Below are 17,037 nucleotides of genomic sequence, written 5' to 3' on the forward strand. Positions count from 1 at the left end.
TTTGTATCTTTAATTTCTCTGCTGATTATGGGTCATAGTTTTTGATCTTGGGATCTCTAGGAGGCATTAGCTGGATTCTAAAGATTTTGTATTTTATGTTGTTGATTGTCTGAGTTCTAGTTTTCATAAAGAAGTATTACGCTTTGCTCTCATAGACAGTTAAGTTGTTTTTTGGTTTAGTTTGATCATCCTGAGAGTTGTTTTTAAGTTTTGTTAGGGTGGTCCTTGAGTACTTTTTACTCTGGGAATTATTTATGCCCATTACTAAGGCCTGGTCCTTCTGATGTCTAAATTTAATGATTGAGGGATCCAATTTGGACTTTCTACTGTTGCTAGTAGGAATTGAATGATACATAGCCTTTTGTGGGTCTCGGAAGCATTCAGCTCACAGCTTTCCAATAACTCTTTAACCAGCCTCATAGAAGTTCATCCATTGCATGCATATCCTAGGAATCAGCATAGATTCAAGGGACCCCTAAGATGATTTCTGGAATTACTTCTCTGTATAGCTCTCTTCTCTCTAGAAATCTGCCTCACAAATCCCTGCCTCTTTAAATGCCTTAAACTCTGATCTATCACATATATTCAGTAAGGTCACTGTCTCTGCTTTCAGTGATACACACACACATGCACACGCTCACACGTGCACACACACACACACACTCTATGACATGAAATATGCTTCCCAGACAGAAAGCTTGGGGCAAGCCTAGACCTTACTTTGTTTTTTGTGTTTTTTTTTGCTCAGCTTCTTAGATCTGCACTGCCTGAGGCTTAATGTCAGAAAAATATTTGTTCCATGTATATTAGCCTGATTTTCTAGTTGTTTGAGTCAGAGAGGTAATTTAAGCCTTGTTAGTCCATCATGATGGTAAGTGGAAGTCTTTCTTCAACTGATGAAGCGTCATGTAACAGAGGAGCACAAACTAAATATTACATTATGAGTTAAAGCTTAATTTTTCAGGGAATATTGATAGTGTACAACACAGTGACAAAACTCTTTCATTATTAAAACCTGATAGAAACTGGCAAGTCAGTCTTTATGTGAACAGTTAGATACACAGAGATCTTAAGGTGATCAAAAGTCATTAAGTAGAATTACACAAATGACAGTTTGGACTTACAGTTACGAGAGTCATCTACATACAGTAAAAGGATGGAGTCAGAGAAAGCATGTTAACACTTACAGTAAGAATTCAGAGTGCAGCTGTGCCCTCATTTTAAATTTGACTCAGGGTCACTGTCAAAGAAAGACCACTGGGCTCTGTAAACCATGTATATGACCTCTTCTAATGATTCTTGTGTTTCCATTTTAACCAATTTACTTCTGTCCAGGAAAGAAAATGTCAACCATAAGAATCATTCATTCTTAAAAGTAACTTTATGATATTTCTAAAAATATCTATCATGTAAGAGCAAAAAGAAAATAATATTATTTCTATGGATTGCATTACTGATGTTGGATTAGAGTTGTAAGAAAGGTAGCCCTTAATGCATTCTGGAGCCAAAAAATGGATATTTAGTTTATTTTTCCTCTTCAGTGTGGTTAAAATACACTAGATTATATGAGGAAGCTAAATATTTGTTTAAAATACATATGTACACCTTAATTTTTCTTATTTGAATTGATTCTCAGAGCATTAGCTTAAGGTATGTAATAGCTCAAATTGCAAAATTAAAAAAAAAAGAATCAACTTTCATTTCCTTCAAACCTAACCTTGAATAATTCTTAAAGGAAGCCCTTAAATGTAGCTAAGCCAAAACAAAACCAGGCAGCAATATAATCCCTGTTTTTAATGATGCTATTCTCAATTTTTATGTGAATAACTGTTTATGAAGTCAACCTTCATTATAAGGAGATACATATAGTGTTGTGTCCAATATTTAGTAAAATTTTAATAATCCAAGAAGTAATCATTAACAGCCTAATTCAAAACATTTTTATGTTATGTGGTTGCTCTTGATTTTAGAAGTAGCTGCTTTAAATGAATAGTGAGTAAATTTTCAAGTATATCTAATTTACCTGCCTTTAAAATTTCCACCTCAATTTAGAAATGTCATTTTAAATTGTTTTTTAAAACAATATACACTTATTAATTATTTATATAGCTATAAGATTTTAAGAGATTATTTGTATAAAAATATAATGTCACTGATAAAATGTATCAATTAGCTAGTGTTCAACAATTATCATCAATATTAGAGATTGTATCCTTGTTGAAATTTTAGTTTCACCATACTAGTTTCTTTAAATTGGTAGGCACTTTAGAAGATGATGTCTGGCATAAGAAAAAAATAGTACTTAATAAATATTGTTGAATGAATGAATGAATTTTTAAAGGCTTAAAAAATAAATCTGTAAGTGCTGGAGTACTTGGGAATAAAAGTTTCATTGAGTTTAATTAAGCACAATTAAATACTCTGTCAAACTCACAAAACAGTTTTTAGAAATACTAGCAGTCCTTAGGCAACATAGGAGCCATTAGTTAAATGAATTAAAAATTAGGTTGAGAATGGAAATTTCAGGACAGATGCCCAATCTACTAATTTGCTGATCATTGATGAAAACTAGCTACCCATGCTGTTTTTTCTTTTCTTTTTTTTTTAAACTGATATTTGGTATTGGTTACAGAGAATGTACAGAATTAATTCTGGTTGAATATTTTATTTTCACAATATGTTTTTCTTATGTTAAATTTTCCAATAAAATTTTTAATTTTTAATTCCTTTTATTTCTCTTCCACAGCATTTAATTAAATGAATTGTTAGTTTCTGATAGAAGTGTTTTGATAATGAAAGAGCTAACATATCTACGTATTATAGAAAATGTAGAAATAAAAATGCATGTTCTCCACCATAAATGGAGATTACAGTACTATATTCCACCATCAGACCTTAGCCATTCTGGATTTTCTTTTTCACTGATAGATTAAGGTTGCTTATTTCTCATACTTGCTTCTGAAATATTGATAGACTTAAAAACTACAAAACCTTTATCACTGTGCAGGCCTGAATTTTAGATAAGTTAATCAGGAATTTATTTATAACTGTATGCTAAATAATTATAATTATTTTTCTACTTCATTTTGCAATGTAATATTCACCTTTTATTAATATATTACTAAATTTTCTTCTCAAGAAAATCAGTAGTACTTGGGGATTTGAGTTTACCTGGTACACTATTGAAAATTGTTAAAAGCCAGTGGTATCCATTCAATCTAATTATTTTCCTTTTGATTTTTTTTGTTTGTTTGTTTAAGGATTAAAACAAGGTGAGCCAACCATGACTGGCAAAACACAGACCAGCAATGTCACCAATAAGAATGACCCCAAGTCCATCAACTCGCGTGTTTTCATTGGCAATCTAAATACAGCCATTGTCAAGAAAGTTGACATTGAAGCCATTTTCTCAAAGTATGGAAAAATTGTTGGCTGCTCAGTTCACAAAGGTTATGCATTTGTACAGTACATGAGTGAGCGGCACGCAAGAGCTGCAGTGGCTGGAGAAAATTCCAGGATCATCGCAGGCCAACCTCTTGGTAAGTCCCACTCCGGTATGGGTTTCACATTAGTGTTCTAGTCTCTGAGCATATCTGGACAAGCACTACTATAATATTTATCTCTTAACCAATTATAGCACTTATATATTAATAATTTATATTTTTCCTTGTTCTCATATTGGTTTACTTATAAGTGCCTTATTTTCTCTACAAATTTATAAGCTTGAGATCGTCTGCTTTGTAATACTTGTTACCTCCACCAGTCTTAACAGGTCCAGGCAGATAAAAGATATGCATCATGTTTAACTTTATTTAACTTGCAATGATGTCTTATCTTCTAGGAAACACTTTGTGGAGCAAAAAATAAAATAATTAATTTTTATACTTATAACACTTGCTCTGAGGGGCTAATGTATTTTCCGCATTTACTTTTTTATTTTAGGGGGAGAAGGGATAGAAAATAGCAAAAGGAAGTAAATCTTAATTACTGGAAAATGAATATAAACTATTCTTTCTTATTTAGGCAGGAATCTTGTATGCCAAGCCTGTTCAGTCATGTGCAATAATCAGATTTATGTCTGATGTCCAGGGAATAATATAGTTTTTTTTTTTTCAAAGAAATGAGAATATAGTCTGAAGTAAAAGGAAAATTCTTAGGAGAAAATAATTTGTATTAAGTATGCAGATAAAAATAAAAATTAGTCAATTTTTTCTACATAAGGAAAAAGTATAATTAACATATCAGTGTTAATTTATATCTAATTTATAAATTATATCTAATTTATATCTCTTGTGAGGTTCAGATTCTTATATTAAACTGATTATACCAGGTCTTCTTTTGGATATCCACATTGCAACTTCCATCACCTGCATACTTCTCCATCACAATAAATGGAACCTTCATTTATCCAGTTTTTCAAACAAAATCCTAGGTATCAACCTTGATTCTTCTCTTCCCCCCACACTGAAAATGTAATCCATCATCATGTTTCTTACCATCAATATATCCCAAACCCAATCAACTTTTAAATCTATACCAATAGCCATCTTATACAGGCCACTATTATCTCAGGTGTACTACTGAAATAACCCAACTGGTCTGCCTCTTTCCAGTCTGCCAGTGTCCCTTTAAAAGCATAAATGAGATTATGCCATTAATTTGCTCTTAAGTCTGTAATGCCTTTCATTGCACCCAGAATAAGGTTTATATTCTATACCATGGCGATGATGCACACATTACCACATCTTCAACTCCATCTCCTTCTCTCTGCCTTTTTGTACCACCTCAGTGTTGCTGGCAGTCTTGATATGCTACAAACATTCCAAGATTGTTCCTACCTCAGAGGCTTTGGACTTGCTATTCCCTCTGCTCAGAAGACAGATCCTTGCTAATCATTCTTTCCCTGCTTTACTGTATACTATGCTCAAATTTTACTTTCTCAGAGAGGCTTTTCTGACCAACCTATCTAAAATAAAATAGTCTTCTAACCTCTTGCCTGCACTGTCTATTCTATTATTGTACTTTGTATTTTTTTCATAGCCCTCATCAGTATCTGGAATTACATATTTTTATAAAAATGTTTTTGACCACACTGCATGGCTTGCAGGATCTCAGTTCCCCAACCAGGGATTGAACCCGGGCCATAGTGAGGAAAGTCCAGAATCCTAATGGCTAGGCCACCAGGGAACTCCCTGGAATTACATATTTTAATTTATGATGTTACTTCTATCATGTCCACAGACATAATAAAGATGAAGGAACATATAAAAGAAACAAGTTATAAAAGCATAAACAAATCAAGTTAGAAGAGTGTTAAGAATGTTGTATTACCAAGTTATACAATGTAATTATGAAAAATTGGGGTGAAGGTATGGAATTCAATAAAGTGAGAGTAAAGCCTGAGGTAATAGTCTTGAGGAAAAAAAGATGTTTTACATAAGTGCTTGCAATAAAACCACAAATAATCATTACCATATAATAATATAGTTTTATTTATATTTTTCCAATTCACTTTTCTATATTTTAAAGAAAAGTAATGCCGTACAAAAGACATTGGTAAGTTTTACATATGTCTTTTTTTTTTCCAGTGTCCCAATTCTACTTGTTTACCTTGATATTGGAATTTTCTGACCAATTTTGCTTTAACTTCTAAGTTGAAATCTCTACTTAGGGCCACATCTGAGCCAAAATCAGATAAATACCCATTTATTGTCTCTACCCTGATTGTTATGAGATTAATACATACTAGTAGAGATGCATTTAACTATTAATTTTTAAAAATTAATGACCAATGTAAAGTCCAGTTCACGTGTTAATGAACTATAGCTAATTTTCCAGAGTCCCTTTCCTATGTCAGGGAGGGGGAAATTTCCCCCTCTACCCCTCTTGAGTACTTGTGGGTGGACTAGTAATAAAATTGACACAACACAGATAAACAGGAGAAAAGGGAACAAATTGTAATTTGTGCACATGGAGATCTCATAGAAATGGGGCCTGAGAAGTATCCAGAGCAGGCAGCTTTTATACTTTTGAGACAAAGAAACAATATCTATATATTTTTTAATATCTTTACCGGAGTAAAATTGCTTTACATTGTTGTGTTAGTTTCTGCTGTTTAACAAAGTGAATCAGCTATATGCATACTTATATCCCCATATCCCCTCCCTCTTGTGTCTCCCTCCCACCCTCCTTTTCCCACCCCTGTAGGTGGACGCAAAACACCGAGCTTATCTCCCTGTGCTATGCGGCTGCTTCCCACTAGCTATTTTACATTTGGTAGTGTATATATGTCAGTGCCATTCTCTCACTTCATCCCAGCTTCCCCTTCCCCTTCCCTGTGTCCTCAAGTCCATTCTCTACATCTGCATGTTTATTCCTGTCCTGCCCCTAGGTTCTTCAGAACCATTTTTTTTTTTTTTTTTTTTTTAGATTCCATATATATCTGTGAGCATACGTTATTTGTTTTTCTCCCTCTGACTTACTTTACTCTGTATGACAGACTATAGGTCCATCCACCTCACTACAAATAACTCAATTTCGTTTATTTTTATGGCTCAGTAATATTCCACTGTATATATGTGCCACATCTTTTTATCCATTTGAAAGAAACAATAAATTTGAGAGGAATTGACAGGATGAAGAAACTTAGGTTTGGGGACTTAATTAGTAAGGAGTTTAAGCGAAGTGTGAGCTTGAGTATCATATTAATAAAGAAGTAAGAAGGTTTGTTTATACAGGTTTCTCTGCCCAAATTCCCTATCTCTGACAATAAGGTTGTCCTTCTACCTCCTGTTGTAGGGAGGGCACCTTTCACATGAGAGAGATTTATTTCCTGACTTTAGAGAGACAGAGAGGAGGGTTAGTGTCCCTCTTGCATCAGCTCTTCTGTAAGTAACTTTAATTCAAAATAATCAATATGTCAATGAGGCATATTTTGGGGCAGCCTACCCTGGGCCCTAATACCTGTCACTGCTCACTTATTCACTGTCCTTTTGAGAAGAATGCACTGGGGAAGGAGCAATACCCACACTAAAAATTTAGTGCCTTACTTAGAAAAACCCAAGGAAAAAAATGATGACACCAAATCACTATGCTTTGAGAGCCACAAAATTAAATTGTGCTTCTAATAAGATACCATTTTTCATTCCCAGTCATTCTGGGATCGTCTCTCGGTTGTGTCCTCCAGTTAATCTCTGGAGCACCTATTTAATCAGCCATAATCACCCTTTCTGCTTGAATCCAAGTCAAAGACTTCATTCTTTTAGTTGAAATCTAGTCTCTCACTCCTTGTGTCTAAGTTGAATGCCTTTTCATACAAAGCAAGTGCTTTATAACTTAATAACTTTGCTTTTCAGGGCAAGTATTTCAACATACTCACCTTTTCTTAAACCATATTGCTAGATACTCAGGAACATCTTGTCTTCCAGATGTTCCTTATAGGAAGCTGGTTCCTGAAGAAAACAGTTTCCTGGGAGGTATATTCATTTCTGGATTTAAGTATTTTGCTTTTGGTGACAAGGGAAACTTAGGTTTAGGTAAAATTACTGGATTCTTGAAATTTTTGACTCTCAAATAAACCTTTTATGATTTGCAACTCCCACTAAATCCTACAAGCCCTTGATTTGAAGTGGATTGATTATGGATCAAATAATAGACCACTGACATATGAAATAGATATTAACTTCATGCACCACAACCTACTTAAGCATTGTCATTTCTCTTTAGATTGGGAAGAAAATTAATATTAAGCCATGCATTGGGCTAGTACTTTACCTGTGTTATCTTATTTGACTTCAATGCATATTCAAGTAACTTCTTCTAAATAGAAACACTCTTCATATCACAATGTATTTAAAATTTTTATGTACAATTTAGAAATTAGGGTTAAACATCAATAGTACCAGAAAAAATTAAGCATCCTAATGTGAGTTCTTACAGTACTATGGAATTATAGATTTATCCTTAAACTAAGAATCAGTTATGCATGTGATGAAACCTAGCATTTATTAAATGGAAAATATTAATAACCATTTTGTGTCTACAAGTAAGGGGAAACACTGAAATGTTTTAAGTTGGGGAGTAATATGTTGAATTTTTTTATTGAAAGAATAATCCATTAGCAGGTTGATGGATGGATTAATATGATATAAAACTAGAAACAAGGAAATGTGTTGGGAGCCTACTGAAATTGTCCAGGTATCTAATTATGGAAATGAAGAAGGAAGAATTAGGAAAATGAGATAGGATCAATAGGACTTAATAACTAGCTGGCACACTGAGTGAGACAGAGAGAGAGAAGAATCAAGAATGATTCCCATATTTCTGGGTTAAGTTCTCTGCTGGATTGACTTGCAGAGCACTAGGATGTTGGAGAATGATTTCCAAAGGGAAAAAAGATTTTTGTGTAAGACAATGAGTTCAGGATTGAATAGATGTATTAAGATTGATGTACATGCCTCAGGATATCCAGGTACCTGTATCTAGTAGAATCTTGAATATGCAGGTCCAAACTAAGAGGAGAGATTTGGACTAAGAGTAAAAAATTTGTGAGTCATCAACACAGATAGTGTTAAAACTATGGAGATGGATAAGCTCACTCTGGGAAAGTATATAGAATGAGAAGAATATTGGCTGAACACAGATCTGTGGAGAAATCTTTGGGTCCAAATAACTAGAAGAGGTTTTCTGATAAGCCTTCTGGAAATCTAAATCTGAGCTACTTTATGCACAGCTCTTTGATCTCCCAATTCTAAGTTGTAGTTACCATGTCCTTCCTAAACTTCCTAAACTTATTAGATGACTACTTTCTTAGTTATTGATTCTTGTATCAGTTCCTTTAAGCTACTAATGATTTCCAAACTTCCAAGGCCGTATATGCAAGTGCTCTTTTTGATTCTAATGTTTAAAAAACTCATTTAGGAGAGCTTAGTCATAGGACTTTAAAGCCTAAGTTTCTTTCCATATCAGTGTCTTCTATACCCAAAGCCATCTGCCCAGCTGAGTAGCAGAGAAAACTTCATCCACCTTGCCAAATTTCAGTGTCTGCCTTTAATAAAACCACTGGCATAAATATCTTCAGACCAACTGCAAGTCAACCATTGCAGACCCAGTCAGGATGATTTTACTCACTTGACTACATTAGTATACCTGAACATTTAAGAACAAGAACTCCATATACTGGTATTATAAAATATTCTGTATCTTTCTGGAGAAAACATCTTAACCATGAAATTATCATCAAATTCTGATTTTAAGTTTTAAGTAAGTATATATTTTACATTCTTTTCAAATTCACATAAAATGAGAAATTATTTTAAAAATTGCTGGATTCTACCTAAAAATTATAGTACATAGAGAAACTAAGGGAGATCAGAAATGAGAGCTCAAAATATTGGAACTCTAATCTGGATTTTGAAAATAGGTCACAGTCTAATGTTTTGATTAACTTTTGTTCCTTGGATTTTTTATTTTTACTATATCGACAAAGATTCCTAAATTTTATCCATAACACATGAAAAGGCACCTTGAAATAGTTCCGTGGTCTGTCCATTTTACCAACATGATAATGAACACAAGGAATGCTTTATTGAATACGTTTTTTTTTTTTCCTGACGTTATTTCCCTTAAAGGCATATAGCATATAAACTAATAATTAAGGTGATACTTTTCCCTTGGGGTAAGACTCCTATATATTTATTACCCCAGAGCAATTAAACAAAAACAAAGAAAAGTACTTATTTCCCAAAACTGCAATGAATGTCTGCAGTTCTTTTTTTTAATCTATAATCAAGGCATGTCCCAAACTTGATTGTGACTTTGACATATTTATTTTTGGTGTCCTGTCCCCTTTTCTCTACTACTCTTTAAAGTTTATGCCTTTTGTTTTTCATTGCACAGTTCACTCATTCAAACTTGTGTGGCATGTGAACTCATGCCAGCTGTGACCCCAGTCTGTGATACATGTTTCAAAATCATTCTCTCTTCGTTTCCCCAGTGATAACTCCTCTTCTTATTCCCAGGTCAAGATTGGCACTCTGAGAAAATTTACCTTATAAAAACCCTTTGTCATGTGTTTTGAGATATGAGAACTGAACACAATAAAGGATTTTAAATAAATAAACTGGATGAAGACATGGATTTTTGGTATTGCTGCCTTCTGGGTACCCATCACAGCATAGTATTATAAAGAAAAGGAAACTTGGTCACAACTTAATTTTGTTGTATTATATGTTTTCATTTCTTCAGCACTTCTTTTGCACCACAGTAGAAAAGGGGATACCCCTTTTTTAACCTTGGCTTCCTGCCTTTGATATGTAATGAAGGATTGCTAAACTGTGGAAAAGAACAGTTGATTGCATTTTCATCCACAGTACTTGGGGATTCTTAAAAGATCAAAATCTAGCTGAAATTATTCTGAATAATTTTTGTAAAAAGTACAATTTCTATAATATAAAGCTTACTATAAAATGTATTTCAATTTGGTTATTTAAAATAGTTTATATTTAAAAATTTTAAAGAGAATCCGCTTCTTAATAATTCATTGAAATTGGATTCTAAATTTTGTTAATATTAGAAATGTTTATTATACTTTTAATCCAAATTTAGCCATTGGAACTCTTTTTTTCTCAAACACATTATGTGAAAGGTGAAATAAACTTCTTAACTGTTTAATACTGACAATTTTTATATGAGAGGTCACACATAAAGTCTTCTTTTGTACCAAAATACCATGCAGAGGTTGGAGACTAAGTCTCGATCAGAGCCAATTTCTACTGATTACACTTGGTTTGATTACACACAGGCTATAAATAGACATTTGTAAGGTCTTTATTTTTAGATACTTTCACTCTTAGGTTGGTTGCAAAAGCACAATTTATGAACTTAGGAATTCAGTTATTAATAATAGGAAGAATCCAACATTAAAAAATCATTTATCTGTAGAAATCATTTTTTCTCTAAAGTCTGTACACAGGTTCCTTTTGTTGAGGACCAAAGTCTAGCTTAAAAAAAGAATACATAAAATAGATAATTAAATTACTTTTATTACATTATAAAGGTCTTATAAATGCTTAAGGAATTCAAAGAAAGAACATGAATAGGGATTGCTAATTTTAAAGTAAATCTGGTGAATATTCTTAATTCTGATCATGAGGGAAGTAATGGAAAATGCATTGATAAGTAGGAATATATTGGAGAGCAATCCTGGGTGTGGACAAAGAAGAAGAAAACAAGCAAATGCTGGTAACGATCTATCAAGCGTGTCCTAGGAGTAATGGATTTCAAAAGTGTTTTTAGGGCTTCCCTGGTGGCACAGTGGTTGAGAGTCTGCCTGCCGATGTCGGGGACACGGGTTCGTGCCCCGGTCCAGGAGGATCACACATGCCGTGGAGCGACTGGGCCCGTGGGCCATGGCTGCTGGGCCTGCGCATCTGGAGCCTGTGCTCCACAGCAGGAGAGGCCACAGCAGTGAGAGGCCTGCATACCGCAAAAAACAAACAATCAAAAAATAAGTGTTTTTATTCTCAGCTACAATTTTGCATCCAGAGTGATCTTTTCAAAATACAAATTTAACCGTATCACCCTTTGATAAAAACTATGCATGATTTTCCATTGTTCTCAAAAAAGAGACTGAAACCCTTGCTGTGGCCTACAACTTTCTATGTGATTTGTTTTCTTCTCATTTGCAGACTTACAGCATCATCCTCTGAGCCTTTCTTGGTGCTCCATCTAAATTGACTTATGTCGGTTCTTTGAAAAAGTCATCTTTCCCTCACCAGGACCTTTGCACAGGCTGTGTGAGTGTGTGGAATATCCTTGCCAAGCTTCCCAACATCTCACCTCACTTCCCCACTTCTTCACTCCCTTCAGTTGACTGTTCATCCTTCAGATCACAGGTTAAATGTCATTACTTTAAGGAAACCTACTTTGATACTTCAAACCTACTGGTATCCCTTTCTAGCACATACCTTCTTTTCAATTATATTTTTATATTTACTGTTTTGTGATAGGTATCTTCTCCTTCCCCCCATAGGCTAAGTTCCTGGAGAACAGTGACTATATATGTTTATATTAATCTTCTTGGCACCTTGAAGTGTGCTGACACTTCCATGGCAAATGCTCAGTAAGTATGTGCTGGGTGAATGGTTGGATGTTTAGAGGAATGGATGGATTTCACTAAAGGGCCTTTTACCCCCATTTAAAAGTGTAACACAAGAAGATGAAGAGAGAAAGAAAAAAGGAGAAGGAGGAGGAATAGAAGGAGGAGAAAGAAGAAGAAGGGTTGGTTGCAAGTTCCCTGAAAAGCAAGTAATTGCAATGGGGTTGCTGTAAAGGGAAGGCAGTGTGGTCTCCTTGCAAGCGGATTCAGTCTCTCAAAAGTCAGACACCTAAGAAGTAGCTATTCAATTGGCCTGATTTCTCAAATGATTAGTGATGATGAGCATCCTTTCATGTGTTTGTTGGCAATCTGTATATCTTCTTTGGAGAAATGTCTGTTTAGGTCTTCTGCCCATTTTTGGATTGGGTGGTTTCTTTTTTTGATATTGAGCTGAATGAGCTGCTTCTATATTTTGGAGATCAATCCTTTGTCAGTTGCTTCACTTACAAATATTTTCTCCCATTTTGAGGGGTGTCTTTTCGTCTTGTTTATGGTTTCCTTTGCTGTACAAAAGCTTTTAAGTTTCATTAGGTCCCATTTGTTTGTTTATATTTCCGTTTCTCTAGGAGGTGGGTCAAAAAGGACCTTGCTGTTATTTATGTCACAGAGTGTTGTGCCTATGTTTTCCTCTAAGAGTTGGATAGTGTCTGGTCTTACATTTAGGTCTTTAATCCATTTTGAGTTTATTTTTGTGTATGGTGTTAGGGAGTGTTCTAATTTCATTCTTTTACATGTAGCTGTCCGGCTTTCCCAGCAGCACTTATTAAGAGGCTGTCTTTTCTCCATTGTATATTCTTGCCTCCTTTATCAAAGATAAGATGACCATATGTATGTGGGTTTATCTCTGGGCTTTCTAGACTGTTCCATTGATCTATATTTCTGTTTTTGTGCCAGTACCATACTGTCTTGATGAGGTATCACCTCACACTGGTCAGAATGGCCATCATCAAAAAATCTACAAACAATAAATGCTAGAGAGGGTGTGGAGAAAAGGGAACCCTCTTGCATTGTTGGTGGGAATGTAAATTGATACAGCCACTATGGAGAACAGTATGGAGGTTCCTTAAAAAACTACAAATAGAACTACCATACGAACCAGCAATCCCACTACTGGGCATATACACTGAGAAAACCATAATTCAAAAAGAGTCATATACCACAATGTTAATTGCAGCTCTATTTACAATAGCCAGGACATGGAAGCAACCTAAGTGTCCATCAACAGATGAATGGATAAAGAAGATATCACACATATATACAATGGAATATTACTCAGCCATAAAAAGAAACGAAATTGAGTTATTTTTAGTGAGGTGGATGGACATAGAGTCTGTCATACAGAGTGAAGTAAGTCAGAAAGGGAAAAACAAATACCATATGCTAACACATATATATGGAATCTAAAAAAAAAAAAAAAAGATTGGTTCTGATGAACCTAGGGGCAGGACAGGAATAAAGATGCAGACGTAGAGAATGGACTTGAGGACATGGGAAGAGGGAAGGGTAAGCTGAGATGAAGTGAGAGAGTGTCATGGACTTAAATATACTGCCAAATTTAAAATAGATAGCTAGTGGGAAGCAGCTGCATAGCACAGGGAGATCAGCTTGGTGTTTTGTGACCACCTAGAGGAGTGGGGTAAGGAGGGTGGGAGGGAGACACAAGAGGGAGGAGATATGGGGATATATGTATATGTATAGATGATTCACTTTGTTATAAAGCAGAAACTAGTACAGCATTGTAAAGCAATTATACTCCAATAAAGATGTTAAAATATAGGCCTGATTTAATTTTTCTAAATATAATCCTGTCTTTAATAAGCATCAAATGTTAACATACACATATTTTATTCAAAGGTTATAGTAAATGATATATGGGTTTAAAGAAAGGTTTTATTCATTGAATACTCCCTTTACATTCCTTAAAATGGTACCCTTTCATAGTTTCGTCTTATTAATGGCTAGATATTTGCACAGTACTTCATCATTGTCTAAGCTTTTCAAGCACAGATTATCTTTTTTGATGCCTATTCTGCTGGATAAGAACTGAAGCTCTGAGAAATAAACTTGCCTTATAGCACACAGATGCTTCTGCAGGATATCAAGCTCATGTAATCTCATCCTAATTATTTTCAATATTTATTCTCGCCAGCAATTTTTTCATATAAGTATATTAGTAACGTGCTTGTACATCTTATCATCCAAACCAGGATACTTCTGAGAGTGAGAAGGGATGTTGTTAATGATTATTCTGTGATGTCAGGCTTAAACCAGGCAACTTGAATCCATGGTCTTTATAATCTATTGCATTTTTACTTACAGCAGAATTGTGAAATTACTTGATCTTTCTCATAAGACAACTATTGTATAATATTTTAGTTAAAGTATACAAACCTCAGTATCAGATAAACCTTGACATTTCAATAGTTAACATAATAGAAATTTATTTCTTTCTCACATAAAATACAATCAGTGTCCTAGGGAGGAGGTGGGTGAGAATGGAAGCTCTGCCCCTCTTTCATCCAGGGACCAGGCTGTGGGATATTCTGACATCTTTCAGTGAGTGGCTACTATAGGGGAGGTGAACATTTCCTTTCTTCTCTTCAAGATTCTTTGACTGATATAATTATTAAATTAACAAAAGACAGATTAACAGGAGAAAAAATTAATTTGTACATACAGGACCTTATAGAAATATGAAACTAAAAAAAGTGACCAAAGCAGGCAGCTTTTATACCTTATACACAAGGAAACAATAAATTTGTAAGGAATTGACAAAACAAAGAGGTTTGTCCTTGGGGTAGTAAATTAGTATAGAAGTAACAAAATTTGTTTATACAGGCTTCTAAGCCTCAAATTCCCTATTTCTGGTGATGAGGATGTCTCTTTAATTCCTGGAACAGGAAGGGTACCTTTCCCATGGGAGATTTATTTCTTGCTTTCATGGGGACAAAAGAAGGTTAGTGTGTCCTTCCTGCATTGGCTGTTTCTCAAGTATTAATAACTGTAATTCAAAAGAATCAATATGCCAAAGTGGCATATTTTGGGGTGGCCTTTCCTGAGCCCCATCACTACCATGGAACCCGAAAAGAAGTCAAACCAGCAGACTGGTGAAAAAAGAGGGAGGATTGTGCTCTGGAAGTTTTTGCATTTCAAGCCTGGAAGCAGTCCTCATCTTAATGCTTGCATTTCATTGACCACACCTAGATGCAAATAGGACTAGGCAGCCATTCCCACCCATAACCAGTATATCTTTAGTGAGCCGATGGTTCTTTGCCACAGTGGTAAAGTAACTTGAAGAAGTTATTCACTCAGAATCCATTTTCTAACCTGTAAAATGGAAATAGCAGTGTTTAGTTCAGTGTACAATGCAGAACTCATATGTTTGTGAAGTGCTTAGAACATTGCTTTTATATGGTGCAAACCCTGTGATAAAAATTTACACATGGTGATTTTAGCCTCTGAAATCATTCTAGTGCTATGAGAAATCCTCTGGTTTTTGTTTTTTGTTTTTTGGGGGTTTTTTTGGCTGCACAATTCTGAGCAGATTTTGAATAGATGGTATAGGCAGTCCATAATAGTAGAGTCAGTGATTGCTGAGAATAAGAAATTAATTCAGGTGATTACAAGTGTGATGGAAGATAACTCTAGAAGAGGAGAGATTTCAAATTAGTGTTATAAGGATGGGCGGATATGGAAAGGTAATTCTAGGTGGATAAAGCATTATACCTGGAGTCCTAATTCAGGCAGAGGTGAATAAAGCCCTGTGGATGAAGAATGGTCTCATAGAGAAGAGTGGAGAGAGATAAGATTGACACCAGGCTGTGCAGGGTCTTGCATGATGAATCTAAGTGAGTAAAAATACTTATGAGATTGTATTCAGTCTAATGAAGATTGGCTTCAAAAGAATATCTTACATTTGTTAACTATCATTTAAGTTGCTGTTATGCTTTAGTTATGTAATATATTATATTTAATATGCACATTGATTTCCTTGTAATGTTGAAATATTCATTCACTTCTTCATTCATGTGTAAAAGAATTATTAATGTTCTATTCCAGCCAGGACATCAGTTAGGGTGAGGTCCACTGGAAATGAAAATTACACGTAGATTTAGTGCAGTTGTTACAAGCTATTTACTGAGTATTTTATTTTTTATTCTATATTCTCATAATATAATTATCTGTCATTAAATAACATGGTGCCTGTATTTTGCAATTTCTGGTGGACTGTATACAGCACTGCCTCTCTTTAGAGTGGTGTTTCCTAACCTTGGCAGTATTTAAATTTTGGGCGTTTGTTTTGAGGGCTTCTTCTGTGCATTGTGGGATGTTTAGCAACAACCCTGACTTCTACCCACTAGACACCAGTGGCACCCGCTCCTAGTAGTGACAACTGAAGATGTGTCCAGATATTACCAAAAGTCCTCTGAGGGGGTAATCCTTAAAAACACAGACACCAGAAACAAATTAAACATCTATACAGTTGACATGTTTATACGTTTACCTATTTAAACAGTTTTTAAAGTTCTCTTTCTCTGCACATCTTTAAAATAATTCCTTTAAGATATGTGATTTTTTTCATTAAATCCTTCCATTCAAACATTTCAGATCACCACTAGAAATTATGAAGAACAAGCCTTATAAAAATGTTCAGTGAAAAATACTGAGTTCTGAGACTACTCAGATGCTTTAGTGATGTTCAAATATATTTTATTCAACAGTACAAGTAAAAGCTTGTTAAAACAAAGAAATTAAGAATTGCAGCATCCCTAGTTGATGTTTTCTCTAGCAAATACATTAGTTCTCCCATTGTGTCTGCTCTACTCCATTTCGTTAAGAGTTATTCTCCTGCATATGCCTTCATGTACAAGTTAGATGCA

General features: G+C 34.6%; 1 protein-coding gene across 1 annotated transcript in view; it reads left to right on the plus strand.

Annotated features, from left to right (window-relative positions):
• Window positions 1–3,265: 3,265 nt before the first annotated feature.
• RALYL (RALY RNA binding protein like) overlaps window positions 3,266–17,037 on the plus strand; it is a gene marked incomplete at its 3' end in the record, with an annotated part of 458,402 nt that continues 444,630 nt past the window's right edge. The window contains exon 1 of the mRNA XM_079722141.1: window positions 3,266–3,539. Coding sequence (XP_079578267.1) covers window positions 3,284–3,539 — 256 coding nt within the window. The 5' untranslated portion in view covers window positions 3,266–3,283. The remainder of the gene's footprint in view (window positions 3,540–17,037) is intronic.

This window comes from Hyperoodon ampullatus (assembly GCF_949752795.1).
Source record: "Hyperoodon ampullatus genome assembly, chromosome: 17".
Taxonomy (NCBI): domain Eukaryota; kingdom Metazoa; phylum Chordata; class Mammalia; order Artiodactyla; family Ziphiidae; genus Hyperoodon; species Hyperoodon ampullatus.